This window comes from Suncus etruscus, chromosome 5 (assembly GCF_024139225.1).
Source record: "Suncus etruscus isolate mSunEtr1 chromosome 5, mSunEtr1.pri.cur, whole genome shotgun sequence".
Lineage (NCBI taxonomy): Eukaryota > Metazoa > Chordata > Mammalia > Eulipotyphla > Soricidae > Suncus > Suncus etruscus.
In genome coordinates this window covers 9,024,325-9,048,089 of record NC_064852.1, presented here as the reverse complement: position 1 = coordinate 9,048,089, position 23,765 = coordinate 9,024,325, and the positions used below count along the sequence as shown (strand labels likewise).

Genomic DNA, 23,765 nt, shown 5'->3' with positions numbered 1-23,765 from the left:
GCAACAGCGAAAAGGAGATTTATATTTAAACCGGTAAATGCATGCAATTATAAGTGATCAATTATAAGTGATTTAAGCTGAGTTATACCACAGCCTCTCTCAGGGAAGTGGATCTTTCTTGAGGCCGTCTCAGTTAATTATGCTGGGATCATCGCCTCTGTCACATAGTGACTACCTTGTGTCTATCTTCTCTTCAGCAGGCTTGCAGCTTATTAGCTTCCTCTAAACCTGGGCTATAGCACTTAAGTATGCAAGGCACATGTTCCTGACCACTTAAATATGTCTCTGACTCTTGTGTAATCAGTTCTAACCTTGCCCAGTTCTTCCTCTTTGCAGCCATCAAGTTTACATCTTCAGGGCCAATGGTCAGGTTAACCTTGACCATAAGCTGAAAAGTCATGGTATTCAGGCAGGAGAGAGCTGGTAGAGAAGAACAAGGGATTTGAAATCCATTAACTCTGGAGAGTCTTGATTCTAGTATTTTGGGGCCTCACCCAGATCATCTATAAAATGGGGGAGAGTCACTTACAGTGTTGTTCTGAGAGAAAATGAGCTCATTATGAAAAGTGCTTAACTGATTGAAACCAGGCAGCACCCAGGAAAGCTGCGGTTATGTTCAAGTCCTTCCTATCCATTGTGTGAGAGGTGATTTCTGGGCACTTGCAAAAGGGTTGAGTCAGAACTTTATCTTGTGGTTTCCTTGGTGACCCCATTTTTATGAGCTGCCTTTCACTCCAGTGTCCCTTTTCTGCCCATCCCAATTCTCTCCCTGAATATCAGCTGGCTTTGCAGAGGTCAGTGTTGGGGTAGGCTTAACCTTGACCACCCAGGTGGGGCCTGATGATACCAGGCTAGTCTCTGCTGTCTGGATCTGATGGTATCTGGAGTCTGAGACCTGAACTGATCACACTGACTGCATCTGAGGTGGCACTCTTGGTCCTTAGCATGATCCTCTGTAGTATCTAACTTGAGCTTTTATGCTCTAATGCTGAGTCTGAGACAGGGCTTGGGAAATGGTCTCAGTTTGTTGGCATGAGAGTGAAGGCAAGGTGAGGTGGTGAGGAGGATGGCACATAAATGTATGTTACTTTCCATGGGCAACAAAGGTTCAGGTTCCCTCGATAAAAACTAAGCCTCTTGGAAAAGGGCAGCTGGACATGTCTATGAACACTTATGTAGAATATTTGCCTCTCAGTGGTTGAGGGTCCCAGGAATATTTCACTTCCAGCCCCACTTTGATAATGTTCCTGGGTTGGACCTGAGTGGATTCCTCGAGATCTGCAAAAATCCAGAGCAGGTAAGTTGAGAGATTTGCTGTGTCTGAAGCTATTAGGACACTTCCCATGAAGCTATTGGCCAGTGCACACTTGAGCCACACTCTGGTGGGCCTTTCTGCACTTCTGATCATGTCTTAAACCCCACTTAGGGAGAAGGATCTCTTGTTCGCTTCTTTGCACAGTTTTTCCTGACATCAAATCTCAAGGAGCCAGCCATGACTAAACACATTCCACAGTAATCTTCTTTCTATTACCATTTTTCTGGCAGTCTGGTGAACATGGCTTAAAACCAACTATTCAGGGAGACAGAGATGGCACAACGTATAGGGTGTTTTCCTTGCATGCCACCAAGATGGGTTTGATCTCCGGCACCATAAGAATCCCTGAGCATTTCGAAGAATGATCCTTGAGTCAGGAGTAAGCCCTAAGTACTACCAGATATGGCCCCAAACAAAAACAACTGAAAACACCTACCATCCAAACCCATGCCCTGGAGTTGGGACCTGTTCGAACAAGATCTAGACCAGATGCAGTCGAAGTCAATACAGAAAAATAGGGTGGCTTTATTGCATTTATTAGGTCAGGAAGCAGGCTCCGAAGATGCATGAGCATTTCAGTGCTGATCTGTGAGATCAAACAGAGTAGATAGGGTGAGTCACGAGCAGAAATGCACTAGCTGGAGGTAAGAAATTGGAAGGAGGATAGTAAGCACCGGGCTCTCTCTGCAGACAGTGTTGGCTTAACAGGAGGCTCTCTGGGACCCATATAAGATAAATTTTATCTTAAATCTTACTTTGGCAGATTTGAGGAAGAAATTTGTGAAGTGTTCAGGAGATCTGCAGGTTGTTCATGGCAATACTTAGCTAACCAGGTCAGTCCAAGGCAAAAGCAAAAAGATATGATTTTAGTGGTGCCTGCAGGAACAGTACCTACCACACCACGTGGGTGATGCTCGGAGGTGCTTTGGGATTATTAAAGTTACTCCAACAGTTCTCCAATTTCTTTTTTGACATCTCTTATTTAATTTAATTTTATTTTATACTGTGTTTTATTATACTGTTTATGGCAGGATTTAATGCATAACATTCTAGCACTATGCCTCCACTACTGTGTCTTTTTTCCCTCACCACTGCCCTGGTTTTTCCTTTCATCAGATTCTCTCAAACTCTCATGCTAAGTTTCTTTTTCTTTTTATATTTTTTTGGTTTTTGAGTCACACCTGGCAGCACTCAGGGGTTACTCCTGGCTCTACGCTCAGAAATTAGCCCTAGCAGGCACGGGGGACCAAATGGGATGCTGGGATTCCAACCATCATCCTTCTGCATGCAAAGCAAACACCTTACATTCATGCTATCTCTCCCGCCCCATCATGCTAAGCTTCTTAATGGCAGCTAATACTCTGTTTCTATTGCTTTTGAGCATTTTCATTACCTTACAGTTTCTTCATACCCCACATATGTCTCTCCCTCTCCTGAGTAACAACACCAGTCTCTCCAGATCTATCCACATAGAAACAAATGGAATGAATTTATCTTTTCTTATAGTCAAGTAATATTCCATTGTGTGTATATGCACCTTAGCTATACTCATTACAACATTAGTCACAATAGCCCCAAATCGGACAGCAGCCCACGCGTCTTGTTTTGTTATCTTAAAGGCACTTCCCTCAGTCTGTGTCCCACCGCTTCCTTGTGGCCACCCTGCTGTTGTCATTAAGGTTTGGGGAAGTTATCATTTCTATGCACATCTCTGTGGAGATGCATTTCCACCTGGCTGCATTTCATCTGGAAACCTTGATGGTAAGTCTAGACCTGGAAAGTGATACTTTTTAAGTTCTGCCTTAAAGAGGAAGGTGCTTGAAGGGAATCCTGGAGAAGAGAATGCAGAAGAAGAAGAAGGCCGTTGCTTCCACTGACCCCAGTTTTCCGAATGTAGGTGTGAGGACCACTTCTCCACCAGGCCAGCTCTGCAGGAGTAGCTCTCTGTAGGCAGCATGAATCACCTTCTGTGGGTAGCAGTGGGGTCTGTGGCTTCTCCCTTCATGGTGAAATCATCAACCTGTCTCAGCTTTCCAGGCTGCTGAAACACATAAGGTCTGAGAGTCCCTGCATCCACCTATCTGCCTGGGAGGTAGAAAGAATAGTAAAGAGCATGGTCTCCTGCCTCGTAAATCTTTTCTCTTTACAGCCCACTTACAACCACTATTATCCGGGTACAGGTTTAGAGGCTTATAAATCGTGCTTGGTGGGGCCCTGGGAACCCTAATACCACTCAAGCCTAGCACCAAAAGGCCCAGTGACTTTGCATCCTCAGGTTTTTGTGCTGAACTGATGGCCTGGTTAAGATACTGAGAATTGCAGGGACTAAAACATTAGTATGGGGGTTTAGGAATTTGTAGTTAAGTGTGTCTCAGCACTCATACCAAAGATAGCTGAATACCAAATGCCCACAAAGACCTACCTAAGAGTTAACTGACTCTCACCATTAGCAGAGACACAGTTTAAATTCCCGCCCTCCCCCGCCACACTAAACTTGTCTATGGAGCAGATATCTAGCAGCTATTACGCATCCCAGGCAAAAGATTCACTTATCAGTCTGCTTCTTGCTAAGGAAACTGAGAGCATTCAAATCAGTTCCACTGAGTCATCAGACATACTGACTTTGGATTTTATCTTGCGGAAGCCAGATTTTAGGGAGTAGCTGGACAACACAGTGTAGTCAGCAGCATGAACTCTATGCCAGATGCTTTCTAGGACATTGTAAAAATAATTCATAGGATCATTTTTTTATTATAAGTTGATATTTAAAAACAGAATACTATGCAGCTATCAGGAAAAATGAAGTCATGAAATTTTCCTATTCATGGATGGGCATGGAAATTATTTTGCCAATGCAATAAGTCAGAGGGAGAAAGATACAGTATGTTCTCACTCATCTGTGGAATTTAAGAAAAATAAAAGACATTATTTTAATAATACTGAGAGACAATAGGCATGGGAGTTGGAAGGACTGGTCCATGATATGAAGCTTACCACAGAGTCATGAGTGCAGTTAGAGAGATAACTACACTAACAATTATCATGACAGTGGCAGCGAGTGAGAGAAATAGAATGTCTGAGTTGAATACAGGCAGGGGTTGGGGAAGGAGGGAGATAGGAGGTATTGGTGGTGAGAAGGTTGCACTGGTAAAGGGGGTGTGTCCTTTCATACAACTGAAACCCAACTACAAATAAGTTTGTAATTAGTGCTTAATTAAAGATATTATTTAAAAAAAAGAAAAATAAAGAAAACCATGTCATGTAAAAATAATGATTTGATTTAAAAATATCACTCTAATGGAACTGGAGCAAAAGTACAGTGGGCTAGAACATTTATTTGCCTTGCATGGACTCAATCTGGGTTCAGTGACCCGAACCTAATGGGGTCTCTCAAGAACCACTAGAAATAAATAATTCCTGAGCACAGAGCCAGGAGTAACCCCCGAGTATCGTTGTGTGTAACCCGAACAAACGAACAATTACTATTGCTCGTTCTGATTTGTAGGTGAAAATATTGGAAGCTGGAAAAGTCATGCAATTGAACAAAGGGTTGCCTGCCTTGAGACTCATTCATGAAGAGATTCATGCACGAATAACTCACCGCTGTCTTCTAGGCCAGATAGAGAGGCTGCTAGGACACATTCTGCTGCAAAATCTCTCTTACCCCAACCAAATTTGCTAGGAAGCTGCCCAGGGAGGCAATTTCCTGAGTGCTTGTCTTCGGGTCTTGTTACAACCAATCTCATCTTGGAATGAAACTCAGGCACTCTAGGATATCCCCGAACTACTTGAAATTCATTCTGAACGCTCTTGATATTTAGATGAAATAGGAAAAGAGAATTAAGCCGTGAGTGGAGCAAATAGAAACAATGATAGAATAATTTCTCTTCCTACAGATAAGGGCTCCTTTTATGGAGGCCGTAGCTTTGTGTCCGCCTCCTAAACTTCCTAAATGAAATTCAGAAAGTGAACATTGGCTTTGAGCTATTTCCTACAGGAAAGATGCTGGCCCAGAAGGCAGTGAGATTCTTTGGCAGTGGCTCAAGATGAGGACAGCAGATTTCTTTCACTGTAAGGAGTTTTCCTTGGAGAAATTCTTCCACAGGGAGTTGGCAGGCAGGTAAGGTTTTGCCAACTTGCAAGAGTGACTTTCCCCTGGGTCCATGCAGGGAGGCACTCTCTGTGCAGGGAAATACACAACCTCTTTTTCTTACCTTTCTAGAGGGGTCACCTTCTTTTCAGAGGCATGTACGGATTCCCAAACAATGTTTAGGGGGCCCAAAGGTCACTCCTGGTGAGACTAGGGTTATATGAGGGAGGTTGTTGATTCAATGTTAAGACCTGCTACTTCTTGGGCTGCTGGAAGCCTCTGGGGCCACTATATTGGTGCTCAGAGGACTCCAGAGGTACATTTGCTGGTACTCAAGAGACATGCAATTCAAGAGATTGGATTTGGGGTCTTTGGAATGCAAAGCATGCACCCCCCTTATACTATTCCATCCCTTCTCACTTCCAAGCACACTTTATTTTAGAAGAGAATCTGAGTTTCAAAAATTTATTTTCATGGGGAAAGAGAGGTGGTAAGGCGTAGGGGTGAGGTAAGCCTTGCCTGCACTAGCCTAGGACAAACCTCAATTCTGTCCCCCAGCATCCCATATGGTCCCCCAAGCCAGGAGCAATTTCTGAGCATATAGCCAGGAGTAACCCCGAACCCCTGAGCGTCACCGAGTGTGGCCCAAAAAACAAAAACAAAAAAATTTATTTTCATCATTTGTTTTGGGATCACATCTGACAGTGCTCAGGGTTTTTTTTCCTGGCTCTGTGCTGAGGAATGACTCCTAGCAATGCTCAGGGCCCATATGAATTTGTTGGAATTTAACCTGAGTTGGACATGTGCAAGGAAAGTGTCTTAACCTGGCTTGTCTCTTTTGCAATAAGATGTCTTCACTCTTTCAAGAGACCTCCCTCCACCTTTCCCTCCCTCCACCTTTCCCTCCCCCCTCCCTCCCTCCCTCCCTCCCTCCCTCTCTCCCTCTCTCCCTCCCTCCCTCTCTCCCTCTCCCTCCCTCCCTCCTTCCCTGCCTCCCTCCCTCCCTGCCTCCCTCCCTCCCTCCCTCCCTCCCTCCCTCCCTCCCTCCCTCCCTCCCTCCCTCCCTCCCTTCCTTTCTTCCTTCCTTCCTTCCTTCCTTCCTTCCTTCCTTCCTTCCTTCCTTCCTTCCTTCCTTCCTTCCTTCCTTCCTTCCTTCCTTCCTTCCTTCCTTCCTTCCTTCCTTCCTATTGAATTAGAATCTCACAAATACAAGCAGGTGAAACATAACTGAGCTATGTCACTGCCCATTTCTCTCTTTGCAAACGAAACAGACTGGAGACTGAGAACTTGGAGCAGAAAATGCTTTTTGGGACCAAATACAGAAGTCCACAAGAGTGCAGAGGTATAGCACTGCTTTTAGGGCTGACAAGGACATTATCATTTCTGTAGGCAATGTCTGTGGCCTTTGCTCACACCAATTTTGTACTTCATTGATGAGGATGCATTCTTTAAGTGTCCTCTCTTTCCTGCTGAGCCTGATTGTGACCTCTTTGTCCTTTCCAGAGAAATCAATGTCTCTGGCAGATCATCAGGCCTCATTTCACTCAAACTTTTCAGAAGTCTTTGGACCTCTCACTAAATGACTCCAGTCTAGGGATGCTGCTATAATGACAGGTGTCTCTGCCTAGCATCTTAGTAACTCTTTTCAATGAATGCACATATATAAAAGTCAGACAACTCAGCTCCCTTTTTCACTGTCTCACTGATTTGAGAAATGACAGTTCCTTTAAAAAATTTTGCAGTGCTTGGCTGAAGAGATAACACAGCGGTAGGGTGTTTGCCTTGCATGTGGCAAGGACCTGGGTTTTATTCCTGCATCCCAAATGGTCCCCCAAGCCAGGGAGTCAGGAGTGATTTCTGAGCACAGAGCCAGGAGTAACCCCTGAGCACTACTAGATGTGACCCCGAACCCCCCCCCAAATTGCAGTGCTGAGAATTGAACCCAGAACCTCAGGGTTAGAGAAAGAGTACAGCAGGGAAGGTGTCTGCCTTGTACATGGCTGTACAGAGTTTGTTCCCTGCCATCCTTTATGTTTCTCTGAGCACCACTAGAAGTGACATCTGGTATCAGACCCAAAAGTATGTTCTAAATACTCCCAGGATTATAAATAAATAAAAAGAATTCATTTTTTTGAGGCCAGAGCAATAGGACAATAAGTAGGGCATTGTCTTACTTGCCTCTGACATGGATTCAATCCTCAACATTTCATATGGACCCTCAAGCCTGCTAGGAGTAAATTCTGAATGCAGGGCCAGGAGTAACCCCTGAACACTACTGGGTGTGGCCTCTAAGCAAAAATAGATAAATCTTTTACAAAAGAAAGGATAGAAGAGATAGAGAGAGAGAGAAAAAAAAATGTCTGCCATAGTGGTAGCCAGGGGAGAAGTCAAAAAGGGAAGAGGGAAACTGGGGACATTGGTGTTGATGCACTTTGGTGAAATGTTTACTGGTAAAGTGTGTTGGATATTTTATGACTCAAACTTAATCATGAACAACTTTGTAACTGTGAAAAAAAATAAGCCAACTGCATTACAAACAACCACTAACCACAGTGTTTAAGCAAAGTAATTAAAAACAAAAAAGATGATTCTTGTTTGATAGGGTGGTAAAAAAAAAAAAGAAGTGGCTACTCTCTAAGACACCACATATGTGTGGAAAGTACGTGGTGGAGTGTTTTGGCTCTAATACACACCATGTTCTGAATATGGAATGACCAACGATATTTGCAGTAATTTCCCAACCTTTTCCCACCCTGGCAGACTGGCACCTGTTTAGCACACTGATGCAGATACTGGCAGCTATTCCAAGGTGCTAGAACAACAGATTTCAACCTTCCTACATCCAGACACCAGCATCCATCTGTGGACCTCCATTGGACATGTTGTTTTGTTGCATTCTTCCTTCTTGGGCTGACAACTACCTCAGTCCACAGTCTGTCTCTCCTCAGGAGGAATTGTCCTTGGGACTCCCTAGAGAGCATGGCTCTCTATTTCTCCTAATAACACCAGTTGGTAGTGACTCAGCCAGGCAATATGTAGGTGAGAGGAGATGAATTTAACTCCTCTGGGACTGCTGACAACCGCGCAGAAATTACTCCTAAGTTTGCTCCACTAACTCAATAATCTTGGAAAAATGGGTACATGCAGATGGTACACACATATGGGTACGCATATACTACCTAGAAAACCAGGTGAGGCTGTTGAGGAAGATTCACCTCTTGCCCTAGACTCAGTGTAGATGTACAGGTGTAGATGTTCAGGTTTTTTATTTTATCAGTTAAATTTTAAAACAAGAGATGAGAGAGTAAATGGACTAATTCAGTCCAAGATCTCATTTAGGGAAAATCATAGACAGAAGAGTGAGACAAGGAAGCTCTGAGGTTATGGGAGGGTCCCCTAAAGCAGGTTTCTAGAGAAACACAGAAGCCTTCTCCTTTTCTACAGTTTTAACAAAGGTTGGTGACATTTCTTTGTGGGTTTTTTTGGTCATAATTTATTTCTTTTTTATTTTTTAAAAATAATTTATTCAGGGGTGGAGAGATAGCACAGCAGTAGGGCATGCTCTCAACTCATGACTGATCTGGATTTGATTCCTGGCATCCACTCTGGTCCACCGAGCCGAGCCTGCCAGGAGCGATTTCTGAGTGCAGAGCCAGGAGTAACACCTGTGCCCTGCTGGGTGTGATCCCCAAACAAAACAAAACAAAACAAAACAAATTTATTTAAGCATTGTGGTTACAGAAATTTTTGTAGTTGGGTTTCAGTCATAGAATGCACACCATCCTTCATCAGTGCACCTTTCCTACCACCAAGAAAGTGAGCCATTAAATCAGGAAGAAGATGCTGAAATGATTTTCTTCCAGTGTCTGGATCCAGCAGGGTCCAGATAACTCAGATACCAGGCACTACTCAGACTTTCTTGTTGAAGACTCATCCCCCATTCTTCCTAGGTAACTTGACCTTACCTGCAAGACCCCGCCCATTTCTGGGAGGGGTCTTGTAAAAGGTAGATAAGGCTTTGACCAGAGGGGATTAGGGTCTTTTGGTCTTTTGCCAGCATGGAGGTCAAAGGGAAGATGGCTGACAGGAGTTAAGATGCAGGGTTAGCTAAGAATGGCTGAATGTTTAAAAGGTTATGATATAGGCCACACATGTGATGGATAGGGCATGAATAAAGTTGATGCTTCCTGATGCCTGTCTCTGGATGAGTCTGATTCCGCCATTCACCTAAACTTGGGACCCGCCAGCTGAATGGGGATTGCGGAGCCACGTGACCTGGGATGGCAGAGAAAAATCCCTCCATCCATCCACCTCAATCCAGCACCATCGTTAATTATTTGATTCTACACCTTGTGACCTTCCATAGCAGGGAATTCCCTCATATTGGGTCATATTTCTAATCTAGCCTGCCTAGTCCCATCTTGTTATCTATCAAGGACTTGTTCTGTGAGCAGCAGTGGCACAGACTCTATGCTAGGTACAGAGGATTTGACAGTTGAGCGAGAGAGAGAGAGAAAGAAGAGAGAGAGAGAGAAGAGAGAGAGAGAGTAGAGAGGAGAGAGAGAGGAGAGAGAGAGAGAGAGAGAGAGAGAGAGAGAGAGAGAGAGAGAGAGCTCATGAGGTTACAAAGCTTGATCCCGAAAATACATAAGCAAGGAAACCAGTCATGGGCTAGGTAGAAATACAGAGGATGGAGAGAAATAGAGGATTGGGGATGGGACAGCATGAGAGGCTTTGTGTGGTGTTTGTGAGTGTAAGAACATGTGTGGTATATGTGAGTCTATTTGTGGTATATGGGAGCATGTGTTGTCTGTGGTATATGAGTGTATGTGGTATGTCAATATGGCATGTGTGATGTGCTGTGTGAGTATGTTTGTGATTTAAGCATATGTAGTGTCGGTGATGTGTAAAGTGTGTGGTGTGAATGTGTTATGTGATATGTTTATGTTTGTTGTATGCATGTTTAAGCATGTGTAGTGTGCTCTGTGAATGAGATATGAATGTGTGTGCCATTTTTAAGCAGGTGTATTGAGGGAAAGTTTCACAAAGCAGGCAACCTTGGGAAGGACATGGGAAGAAAAGGGAGCCAGCACTTTCGGGGAGGGAAGAGCTTGGGAAGAGTCTAAAGTGTATTTGCTGGATTTGAAGACAGCAGACGGGGGGGGGGGGGGGGGGGGGGAAGGTCAGTCCCCTAGGGATACCCCCAGGGAGTCCAAGGCCATAGTAATATCCTGTGCTATACTCCAGGCTGGAAGGCAAAGCTATGGGGTAAGAACAGACCCTGGGAAGACTTGATGAGTCAATTTTAAAAAAATGAAGCAATGAATTAATCACCCAATAAGTACTCAGGGAGCAGGGAATTTCCCACAGTTCTTGACCAATCAGGCCTGTGGTTTGGTGCAAAAGACTGAGGCGATGCTGCTCAGAGCATGGGGTCCAGAGTACCAAGTTGCCCCTCCCTCTAGCAATACTGAGTGGGGCTTCTGGGGGTGGCACAGGGCACCATACTGGACTATCTATCGCCTGGTCCTTCACTCAGCATTTTTCATTTCCAAGCAGAATCCTCTGGGCTTGGCTCTGAAGACACCAAGTCACAGCAGGCTCAGTGTGGCCTCAACTACTAAGGATCCATGGCCCATCTGCATGTCTGCATGTCTAGTGTCCAAACATGCAAAGCAAAGGTCTTGCCAAAGCAAAAATCTCTTCCATATTTCTAGAGGAACCATATCCCACTCCCAGCTGGAAGACATCCAGGGATCAGACATCAGCCAAAGGAGTTAACAACCAGAAATGTGACCTTAATACTCAACAGTGGGGCTTAAAAACAACAGCAAATCCAAGGTGGTTCACCTCCCAGGGTCCCTCCTAGGGTCTCAAGTTTCTGATCCCCCAGGTAGAGGCATTTTTGTTGTTCCATTTTTGGGTCGCACCTGGCAGCGCTCAAAGCTGATTCCTGGCTCTGTGCTCAGGGATTACTCTTGGCTGGACTTAGGGAATATGGGGTTGGGGAGTGTTGAATCCAGGTTGTCCTTGTGCAAAGCAAGTACCCTCCCTGCAGTACTGTGGCTCTGAGTTTTGGAGGCTTTTTTTTTTTAAGAGGTGACTGGCAAGAATATTCTCCTTCGTGGACTGAAAGTTTTGTGCAGCAGAGGGAATACAATAACACAGAAGAGGCTTGTCTTGTCTTACTGCCCCTGGACCAGGGTTTGAGAGAGGGATTTCAGGAAAGTTAGCCTGGAACCTTGTGGCCTTGGCTTGTCCTCTGACAGTGGGGTGTTGGGGGTTCGCCCAATACTGGGGAACACTGACATCTGGTGGCTCATTTAAGTATTTTTTCCGCACTGGATAAATAGTTTAGGGAGATGAATTTGTGTTGGCATTTTCTTCAGACTAACCGCTGTCCATTTTCTTTCTTAAATCATCTTACCTTCTCATCTGAGAAGCCTTCTCCATTTTCATATTAAAGCATAATCAGAAGAGCGATAGAACAGCGGGTAGGGCATTTGTCTTGCATGTAGTATACTCGAGTTTGATCCCTGGCATCTCATGTGGCCCCCCCCAACCAGCCAGGAGTAATTTTAGTGCAGAACCAGAAGTAACCCTGAGTGCTACTGGGTGTGTCCCCCACCAAAATATAAAACCCGGATAATCAAAAATTAAGCTGGTGGACCACAATCGTTTGGTAACTGGGCTTCAAATTCAGCTTTGAGTCAAAGAATGGACTGCAAAATGCTGTGTGGTGTGGGGAGGAGGGAGATTTGGGACATTGGTGATGAGAATGTTGCACTGGTGAATGGGGGTGCTTTTTACATGACAAACCCAACTACAATCATATTTGCAAGGTGTTTAAATAAAGATATTAATAAAAAAATGCTGTTAGGGCCAATCACTTTAGTTTTGTAGAGTTCAATGTTGTGATCTGGGAAACAGGAAGAGCATGTAGGGAATGGGTACGGAATGGAAAAAAGGGTAGGGGAATTAATATGCAGATATGTGATTCTCAAGGCACTCTCCTCTCAGGGGTCATAAGACCTAGAAACCTAATCTCAGTTGAACCACTTTAAGACTGGTGCATTATACTGTCTAAAACACATTCATATTCAGAACATATTCAGAATTGCAAATTGGTCTAGTGAGTACATCTCTCTCTCCCTCCTCTCTCCCTTCCTCTCTATTCTCTCTCTTTATTCTCTCTCTCTCTGTCTCTCTCTCTCTCTCTTTTTCACTTATTGAAAACATGATTCCAAACTTGGTAAGATTAGAGTGATTCTCAGAAATCAATTCCTACTTCCATTTTGAAATTTTTTTTAAATTTAAGTTATTTTTACTTTAGTGGTTATGTCCCTAATTTTTATTGTAATGGCATGATTTACCTAACACGGTTTTTCATAAGAAGATCATTTCAGACATTAAATATCTAAACACCAATCCCACCACCAATATGACTTCCCTTCCTTCACTAATATCCCCTATCTTCTACCCACCACCTGCCTCCAAGCAGACATAAAGGCGAATGGAATGATCAAAGCTCAGACCAACACAGGTCAACTTGAAATTATTGTTATATATCTCCATGACATTACAGAAGCCAATGTCTGAGCATTTACTGAATTGTAGTTGGTGTTAGTTGAGTCTTTTGTGTTTCTGCTTAGGGCTTTAGGCTTCATTAAAGTTGGTGGATTACTATGCAACTTTCCCTGTCAGGTTACCTGCAATATTACTGGACTGTCTGTGCTTTAAATTTCTTTAAACATGTTTGTAATTATGATGCTTACATAAAGATATTGAAAAATAAAATAAAATAAATTGATTTCTTCCTCTGGGGAGGGAGGAAGATAGAGGGGTGAGCCCTCTGCTGGCCACTAATATATCAAACCCTCTTTAATTCTGGCTTTATGAGGGGCATGGGGGAGATCTCCTGCATCCTAGGGACCAAGAATACAGGTAGACCTGGAGGGGGAGGGGAGGAGTGGTGGTGGATACAGGTAGATCTGTATTCTCACTAGACTTTCTAGTGAGAGAATGAACTTGCTAAGGGGCAATGACAATTTAGTCCACCCTAAGCCTAGCTGCACTCCAAGGACATGAAGGCTTTGAGACTGGACCTTTACCATACCATACCATACCATACCATACCATACCATACCATACCATACCATACCATACCATGCCATGCCATGCCATGCCATGCCATGCCATGCCATGCCATGCCATGCTATACCATACCATACCATACCATACCATACCATACCATACCATACCATACCATACCATACCATACCATACCGTCTCATCTGCTTCCCTCTCTGAATTCAACCACACATTCCCCAAAGTCCTGCTTTTCTCATTCTCCTCACAGTCACCTGCACATCCTTTCCTACCTACACCTCCTGGCCTCTGCAGCAAAATAATTTTGCAGTTGGTTTCTTTTTGCTAGAAAACATTTATTTCAACCCAAAGGAATAACAAGGAAGCAAAGGACAGACATTAAAAACCACGTTGCAATTAAGGAGATGTAAATTCCATCTGCAAGTGAATGTGCGAAACGCTCTGCAGGGCAGAGATTTAGAGATAAATCAATAAGAATATGCTCCAATTATTCGCTGTATGCACGAGGCAAAATTTAGTTTCAAAGATGCAAATTGTTTCAAATAAAAAAAGATTGAACAATAAAAAAATTTTTTTGAAGAAAACAAAGGTGATTGACTAAAGAGAAAAATCTTTGTCTAAAAATCTATTTGGTGGTGAGGAGAAATTGTTGACAAAGAACAGATCTGATCATAAACTTCCCTTGATGGTTAATATTGCATTTATGGAAAAGACCAGAATCCTTGTACTATAGGACAAGGGTCCTATAGTACTGTGGGGCCTCTGGGTTTCTTAGGCCTGTAGAGATGCTTTAATATATCCCTGCTGTCTCTTCAATGACTGATGCCCTTCCCCTTACATCCTCCAGGGCTTTCCCTGGGCCTTGTATGTGATCCCAGAGCATGGTATTTACTTCCAAAGGACACATTCATTTGTCTGAGATGGAGGTTCTTGAGGCTTTTTCCTGCCTGTAGAATCTGTATGTGAAGGAGTCACACAGGACTGGGGGTATTTGAGAGGCTTGTTTCTTTAGCGCTGGCTCTATTGAGGGTTCTCATGACAGACTTTTAAGATTTTATATTATTATTCATTTTAGGTACTGTGATTTGTGATAAATGTAATGTTCCAACATTACTTCCTCTACCAGAGTCCCCAATTCAATGCCCCATCCCACCCTAGTCCTTCACTCTGGTAAATTTAGTTCTGTAGACCAGTTCTTTGCATCCATTTTAAGCCATTTGTTATTCTCCTCCTTTACATTTATATGTATGTTCTTCTTGATAGCCCATATGTAAGGGAGATCATTCTGACTCTGTTCCTCTCCTTCAGGCTGACTTCACTTAGCATCACACTGTCCTGATCTCACTAGTAACTTCTAAATGAAAAGGGAAATGAAGAATTTGTGGAAGAAACAACTAAGCCTTCAACCCACAGAGAGCTCCTGGACCTTTTAAACATCTTTCCACTTGCCATCCATTTCCTCTTGAGAAATACTGCCAGAAAGACTTCTTATTCATGACCTGATAGATTTTTCAATTGATATTTTGGCTATTGTATCATTGTGTCTTCAGAAGACATTCATTATTGCCAATCAATTTTACAACTTCCTGTTTGGTTCCCACCTCTTAGTTTAAGAAGCAAAACTCAAAAACAGGAAAGGCACTTTCCTTGGATGACTTGGAAAGAGAAGTCAATTGAAGGTGGAGGGGGTCCTGAGAAAGTCCCTGGAGTGGGAGATCATGTCAAACTAGTGGGGAGACTTTGAATGTCAACCTCAGGTCCTTCTCTAATGGGCCCCTATTGGAACCATCTAGAAGCTTTCAAAGTCCAGGATTCAGGATGCCTGTTGAATATAGCTTCTATACCAATCAGAGTAGAGTTCTTGTATGACCTTAGGGAAACCCCAAAACAGCTGAAGTATCTCTATATTTCTTCAGAGGGTATAAGACAGAGCTTAGAATATCCCAAGGATTGGGGTGATAGGTTTGACTAAGCCTCCTACATGAGGCCTAGTTGCTTAAAGGGAGCTTGACTGAGTGAGGTACACAGCAAGAGAAAGGCTCCTAGAGCTGAAAACTGACACTTTACCTTATGGTCTGGTGACTGTTGCTTCCAAATACTCTTTCACTCCTTCGGGAGGACAGATAGCCTTGTTTTGTTGAAGCAAGGCAGAGTTGTCATAAGTTGCTGTGTCTCTTGCAGCCATCTTTGTTCTTCTCTGGACTACTATTTCCTTGTTTTATTATTTTTTAATTTTTATTAACCTTTTGTTTTTTTGGATTACACCCTGAGGTGCCCAGGTGTTACTTCTGGCAGGCTTGGGAGACCATATGAGATGTCAGAAATCAGATCTAGATAGGCTGTGTGCAACGCAAATGTGCTGTCACTCTGTTCCCCCCATTTAATTAATTAGTTAATTAATTAATTTTTGTTTTTTGGGTCACACCTGGCAGTGTTCAGAGGTTACTCCTAGCTCTATGCTCAGAAATCACTCCTGGGAGGCTCGGGGGACCATATGGGATGCCGGGGTTCAAACCACTGTCCTTCTGCATGCAAGGCAAATGCCTTACCTCCATGCTATCTCTTCAGCCCCATTTAATTTATTTTTTATTTATTGTGTTCTTGTTTCTGTTTTGAGGTTCTATCCAGCTGTGATCAGGACTCACTTCTGGCAATTCGAGGGACATGGATGTGGTGCCCAAGATTTAAACAGGGTCAGCTTCATGCAAAGCAAATGCCTTAATTTCCTATCCTATCTCTATGGCCCTTACTTGGTTTCATTTGTATTAAAAAAATGATTATGGGTCTGGAGTGATAACAAACAGTAGGGAGCTTGTCTTGTATGTGGCTGACCCAGGACAGACCTAGGTTTGAAAGAAGTGAAAAACATATTTTCCCCTACACATTCCTGATGGGAGTTGTCTGTCTCTTTCTCATGCAATGCAATGTTCCCCCCTCACCCTCCTCTCAATTTATCCTGACAGACCAATGAGCTATGTTAACTACCTGCTTGTCTCTTATCTACTGAGCTACAGGTGCTGATCCATTTGCTGGCTCCCCATGGTTTTACAGACCCCGCATTAATCGTCCTGAAGACATCTTGGAGACTTAAAGTCTGGGTCCCGCTCACTTGGAGACTTGAAGTCTGGATCCCTACTCACACCTACCCCCAAAATCTCCGGATTCCCCCATATCAAAGCCCATTCCTGTTTCCGCTGTAAAAATAACACAGCCCACCTGAAAACTGTATAAAAACCCCCTGATTTCAGACCTCGGGGTTCGCAACCTCTGCTCTGCTCTGAGCACGTTTCGAACCTCTGATCGATCAGATTAAATTGGAACTTGCCTGCGATTGCTGAGCACGTGCCTTTTTTCACTATTCTGCGCTGGGCAACTGGGGGGACGGGTCGTCCGGACTTTTCAGGTTCAATCCCCAGAGTCCCATTTGCTCAGTGAGCCCTCTGACTTCTTGGTACTAATAACTTGCAGTCAGCCCCTTGTGATGGCACTTCCCCTCCCTCGAACGCTTGCTTTCTTCCCATGTGCCACTTTATTTTCTCATTTATTGTGTCCACAGTTTACCTGTTGCTGCAAGAACATAGATTCTACAGCAGCAGGGGTGTCTTTTTCTTTTTGCAATGATGAATCTTTCCACATGGAGGTGCTCAAGAAACACTTGTTAAAGGAATACATCACTGTTGCCAAGTAGGTGGGGTTAGCATATGAACAATCAGTGCTGGCGAGGACGTGGGGAGAAAGGAACTCTTATTTACTGCTGGTGGGGAGACCTAGACCAGCCTTTATGGAAAACAATATAGAGATTCCTCAGAAAACTGGAAATTGAGCTCCCATATGATCCAGCTATATTACTTCTAGGGATATACCCTGGGATCATAAAAACAATACAAAAATGCCTTCTGCACACCTACATTTATTGCAGCACTCTCAACAGTAGCCAGAATCTGGAAACAATCCAGATGTCCAAAAACAGATGCGTGGCTAAAGAAACTTTGATACATATGCACAATGGATTGCTATGCAGCTGTCAGGAAAAAATTAAGTCATGACATTTTTTAATACATGGATGAACATGGAAACTATCATTCTGAGTGAAATAAGTCAGAGGGAGATAGGCACAGAATAGCCTCACTTATCTGTGGGATATAAGAAAAAAAAAGATATTACTGTGATAATACCCAGAGACAACAGAGATGAGGGCTGGAAGGACCAGCCCACGATATGAAGTTTACCACAAAGAGTGATGAGTGCAGTTAGAGAAGTAACTATACTGAAAACTATTATGACAATGGTAGTGAGTGAGAGAAAGAGAATATCTCTCTCAAATTCAGGCAGGGTGTGTGGAAGGAGGAAGATGGGAGGCAGTGGTGGTGGGAATATTGCACTGGTGAAGGGGGTGTACTTTTTTTTTTTTATAACTGAAACCCGACTGCAAGCATGTTTATAATCATGGTGCATAAATAAAATAAGATTTAAAAAAATAAACTTAAAAAATGAGGAAGGTCTGTTGGAAAACTTGAATTTTATTCAGGAAAACTGACATTCTGTCTTGGTCTAATCTTTAGTATGCATATGTAGACAAGCCTGCCTAATCCATCACCCACCCACTTGGCTCAGTATCCTTGGGCAAAAGTAGAATGACTTTCTCTCTTACAGGTGACTGTAATGTTAACAGGACAGACACCAAAAGCACCAGATTCAGGGAGTGTTTCACCATGAGTTTGTGGCACAGGGCAGTGGTTTTTAACTATCAGTTTGAGCATCTGAACTGGCCAGCAGATGTTGAAAGGCTTTTGGCTACCACTTTGGTTATCACTAATTGTTTGTGAGGAAACAGGTGTCATTCCACAGATGGATAAAAGTTGAAAAATGGAAGTCTCGGGAAGGAAAAGATCCCGTCCTAAGTTGTAAGCATTAGCCGCCATTCAAGACAATCTGAGCAGAATAAAAGTTTCCTGGAAGGATCTTCAGAAATTCATAAGCTTAATGGAAATGTGAAGAAATTGTCTGAGGGTAATGGGAGAGATTAGGTGGCAGGAACCACTCAGCAATAACTTTGTGTTGCTTAGTGCTACAAACAGACATTTGCTTTTAGAGAAAGCAACAAGTGTGTCTTGCTCAGCCCATCACTAGACACTTCCTTGGTGGTGAGAAGTAAACTGCACAGTCTCTTCCTTTTGCATATCTTGCTTAAGTTTAAAAATCCTTCTGGAGGCCGGGAGATAGCTCAATAGTCAGGAATGCACACTTTGCATAATCACAAATGCGAGTTCCAATCCTGGTACTATGTGGTCTCTGAGCTGTGTAGTCCTGGGGAGACCTGAGCATGGTGGGGTGGCCCTTTTGGTCTCTGAAACTGCAGGAGCAAAACAGTTTTGCAATATCAAAACTATATTTTTGAACCATCTGGTCCCATTGAATGAGGATTGCAATCAGCAATTTCCAATCCTTCTGAATACTGTTTGGGAGGCATCCCCTGTAACAAACAAACAATCAAAAACAAAACAAACAAAAACAAATAAAGAAATAAACTATTTGGTAGCCAAAAAAAAAAAAAAAAAATCCAGGCTATACACCCTGGCTTTCTTCGGGAAGAAAGATTAGTTTTGATGGACAGTTTTCAACTCCCTTTTAAGGCAAATTGTCAGCTCACAATGAGACTTTAGAAATAGAGTTTTATGTCCAGATACCTGGACTCACCTTCACCTCTAGTCATTTGATTTCTTTACAGTCTTGCTCCTATTGAGACACCCAAAAGCGGACCTGAGAACCAGGGGGTTTATTGATGGGTGTTCTCCAAGGGTGAGGACTGGGAAAAAGGCAGAAGATTGAGGGAGGCAGGAAGAGGAACAAAATCTGGAGATCTACTGAGTGCTTCTAGGGGCTGGAGGAAAAGAAGTGTGCTTGAACTTTTGGAGTGAAGGAGAACGTTAAGAGATCTTTGACCAAGGACAAAGTGGCTAGAGCAGAGCCATAGCCAGTGGGTAGACTGAATGAAGTGTGTGACTTAGGAGAGGTTAGCTTGAAGGTCTGGCCAGAGCTCAGGGCATGCCTGTGGCTCCAAACCATGTGGAAACTACATGGTTTGACTCGGGACCTTATCCCTTGGGTCCCATAGGAGGCTTCTACAGACTTTCAAAGATCATAACGAAGAAATCCTTAGTCATGCTGAATGTGGCTTTTTCATCATCAGAACTGTGTTCCCCAGTGGCTTCAGGGGCACTTGTTACTAGCTGAAATTTCTGCCTTTCTTAAGAAGGGCAGGACCTCAAGAGTCTCTTGAGGTAACGGGGGGTGGGTAGTGTGGTGGTTAAGCCTCCTGTCAGGGGTTTGTTGCTATGGGGAGACTGTTTGTTTGGGTTACACAGTAAGGCAAGAGCTGCTGTGACTGGATTGCAAGCCACACGTCTTATGATCTGAATTCACACATTTGTGTATATAGACCAGCAGTATTCATTTCAGCAAGATACATTTACCAGTGAAGGATCCCATGGAACACACACACACACATTCCTCTAATCTTGGCATCTCAACAATCACATTCCATTTGAATGAGGTCTATCAGCTCAAATATTTTCATTAAATAGGTCAATTTGCTGACAACCCCAAGAGAAAAAAACTAGAACTTGTTCCTTCCACCATCACCCCAATCCCACATCATTACTTCCAGAGAGTAATGTGTAGTTTGGATAGAATCTGTGTGCGATCAGCTGTCCTGAGACATGAGGGTACTTTCATCTGCCCCCAAATAAACTTATTTAGACTAGGAGGCATGAGCTTCCCTGATCCTCTTGGGGGGACTTTGAGTAGGGCAGAAAGAACTATTCCTCATCCAGCCTTTGGCATTCTAATACTTAGGGACTGTAGGACTTGATGGATCCATAGGACCTTTATATTCCCAGTGTCTCACTCAGAAACCTGTGTCCTTTCACCTAGACACATGATTAATCCAGGAAGGGAAGGAGGCCTGAGTTTGCATCTGAGTTCTGCTATTAATTGGGTAAGGAGTCACAGGCAAGACATAGCACGTCGCTGAAGCTTAAACATCCTGGAAAAAGTGACGCAGTGATGGTTACCAGCACGTACACTGTGTCCTGGCCCAGGCCTGGGTGATGTCACCTGTGTCTCAGCTGTGAAACTTCTGAGATTGAGAACTTTGAGTGAGTGTGACTTGTTTAAAATTGAGAAAAGTGAGCCCGGGAGATGGGAGGAAATTAGGAATTAGGGGGTCCAAGACCGGAACTCAAGGACTTTAACTTGGTGTGAAAATTCTTCCCTTTTCTACATTGTAATATTTCTAGGAGTGTACTTGAGAAAATGAGAGGAGTGTCCTTTAAACCCGATTCCTGAAATGGGTTATGTAACAGTCCTATCTTGCTCCTTGAGGCCACTGGAAGAATCCAGAAGAGTGATAGTTGTTCTGTGCAGAATTAGGGGAAGCTTTCTGTTTGTTATTTAAAGAAAGTAGATTTCCACAGGGGGCACTGAATGACTTTTTTTTTTTTGAAAATAGGAAATCAACTAAGTTTGAGAACCATCAAAACCATCATTGCACTGGTGAAGGGGGTGTGTTGTATTATGACTAAAACCCAACCACAATCATGTTTGTAATCATGGTGCTTAAATAAAGATATTAAAAAATATCATTGGTCACTCTGAAAATAAAAGCTTCAATTTCTAAAAATAATAAAATCAATTATGAGTCTGGGAAATATGGATCAAGAAACAAGCTCTTCAGTGCTAAAAATATTCTTTTTTTTTTCACATCCGATGGCACACAGGGGCCACTCCTGGCTCTGTGCTCAGAAATCACTCCTGGCAGGCTCGGGGACCATATTTGATGCCCAGATTCGAACCAGGTCCATCCTGGATTGGCTTCATGCAAGGCAAAAGCCCTACAGCTGAGCTATCTTTCTGGCTCCTATTCTTTACTTGTTCTGGAAGTGTTTTTCTCTTGCTTGGCACCTATTTCCTTCCTCAGTCCCATGCAATGGACCTCTCTCTTCCCCTTCCCTTTCTGCGATTTCTCCCTGCATTCAAATACAGTGACTTCATTTAACTCAGGTACAACGATAAAAGACAAAACATCCGCTTAACAGTACTTGTGCTTTTATTAAAAAAAAAACATACAATTAGGTAGGGTTCAGGTGTGTATGGGGAAAGAAGATCTCTTTCAAAATTCATAGTTTTCATCACCATTATTATTATTATATTAATAATATTAATCATATCCTTAAAATGGAAACAGAATCGGACTTTTCTGGGTTTTGTGGTATGTAAAAAAAGGGGTTGATAGATTCCAAGGACACACATTTAATCGCTGCTAATAAAAAATAATGATCATTAATTATACAACTTTGTGTAAAATACAGCTGCTTCTAAAACTATCTCTGTACAGTCTACACCTTTCCCGTTTCCAGAGCCACCCCAAAAAGAAGGAACACCGTTGGTGTTACTGTCTGTTCCTGGAAGATTTTTGCTGAGTCAGCAACAAAACAGAAACCTACTGGAGACTGCTGTCTTTGGTGCGAAGGAAGTAACCTCAGAGTGGATGATGAAACCAGGGCTACTGCCATACTGGCCCTGCTTATCACGGTTAACTTTAACTCTTGTCCAATGCCCAGGTGCAGCTTGGTGGTGAGAGTGGTTGTACTGATGCTTTGGTAAAATTATTTTCTTTCTCTGGGCTTTATTCTTCCTTTACCCAGTTGCACAAAATGTAATTTATGCCCTCTTGCGCCTGCCTTCAAGATTTCGGAAGTTGCTGGGTCTCAACTTCATCTCTGCAAACTGGATTGAGTGTTCGTGACCCTTCCAGTGGAACCAGTTGACACCCTGCAAAAAATGAAGAATGTCTTTAGTTGGGTAGGCATTAGGCAACCAACCTCTATAGTTTAGTTGAAGAATAAATACAATTTTGTTTCAACTCTACCATTTGGTGGTTCACAGTAGTTTTTCCTTGTCTATTTTTCTGTGTCATGAAAATTTTAAAAGCAGCTGAAGTGGACACAGTTTCTTTTTTTTTAGTCACTTGTTCGTTGAGTTTAAATTGAACTTTGATTAGTCATTGTGAAACAAAATGGTAGCTGATAGCAAACAAAAATGTTCCATCATTGAGTACAGACACGAAAGGGATTCAGATTATGAGTGGAGATTACAGAAGGGAATTTTTATCTGGAGGGAAGTGTATACTTCATAGAATTCCTATAGAACACTTTAATAAGGATTTGTACAAAGTGGCAGGAAGGATATGAGTAGAACACAGGTTCTGGAGCTTGATATATAGGGTTAAAACTTAGTGCTCTTTAGAAGTATATAATTTCCATAAGGTTCAGTATATATAATTTATTAAAGTCTGATAATGCCAACAACCTTTAAAGTATGGTTTAAAAATCAAATGAGTTTACAAAAAAGTTATAATAGTACTGGGCTATTGTAGGTGCTTGGTTTCTATTACTTCTCTAATACCAAGTAGGAAGAAATATCTTTGTAATTTTCATGCTTTGGTTTCCTAGTTTATTGTTTTGCTCTTTAATAGATTATAATGTTGGTGACGTTTGTCCACTGAACACCACATGACCTTTCGTCCCTGTGTTTAAATTTGTTCCTGTGAGAGAAGAGAGCCCATTTATAGAGTCCTCTTCTTTTTCAGTTGTGTTGGGTGGTGAGGGAACATGTCTATGGAAAATCTAATGCCTAGTGAAATAAATGGAAAAAAGAGATGCCTTATTTGATTCTAAGTTCTTGGCATTCACTGATTATTGGCAATGAGATTTAAGAATGGTTGGCTCCTGTCATGGACAATCAATAATCATGAGGTCCCGTAGCCCAACAGTTTGGTCTTTGGCTGCCCTCCTTTCTCCTTGTTCTTTTCTTGGATAGAGCTCTAGAACTTAGAGCAAGAGGCAGAGATCAGCAATGGAACGGAACTTTATAGTCACCACACAGCACCAGAGTTGAGTTGGGAAAATCTGTGGCAGCTTTTACACAATTTCTTTCTTCCAAAATAGAAGGGTGGAAAGAGAGATTTTCATTCTGGCATATAGCTCTTCTGTAAGTTCCACTGGTGTTAAGATTTAGAATGGAAGCAGAGTGAAACAACAGAGCAAGAGTCCACGATCACAGAATGGTGAGAAAATATATCCTTCATCTCACTTTCCCTATACAATATGCAGAAAAAAATTGTCCTGGTACTTTTATAAGGCAATGAATAAATTAATGAGGAAATGAGGAAATCAGCTATAAGGAAACCTA

At 42.7% G+C, this 23,765-nt stretch overlaps 1 protein-coding gene across 1 annotated transcript in view; it reads right to left on the bottom strand.

The window, feature by feature from the left end:
* Positions 1–21,603: 21,603 nt before the first annotated feature.
* TNC (tenascin C) overlaps positions 21,604–23,765 on the bottom strand; it is a 72,240-nt gene continuing 70,078 nt past the window's right edge. Inside the window, exon 27 of the mRNA XM_049774231.1 lies at positions 21,604–22,346. Coding sequence (XP_049630188.1) covers positions 22,236–22,346 — 111 coding nt within the window. The 3' untranslated portion in view covers positions 21,604–22,235. The remainder of the gene's footprint in view (positions 22,347–23,765) is intronic.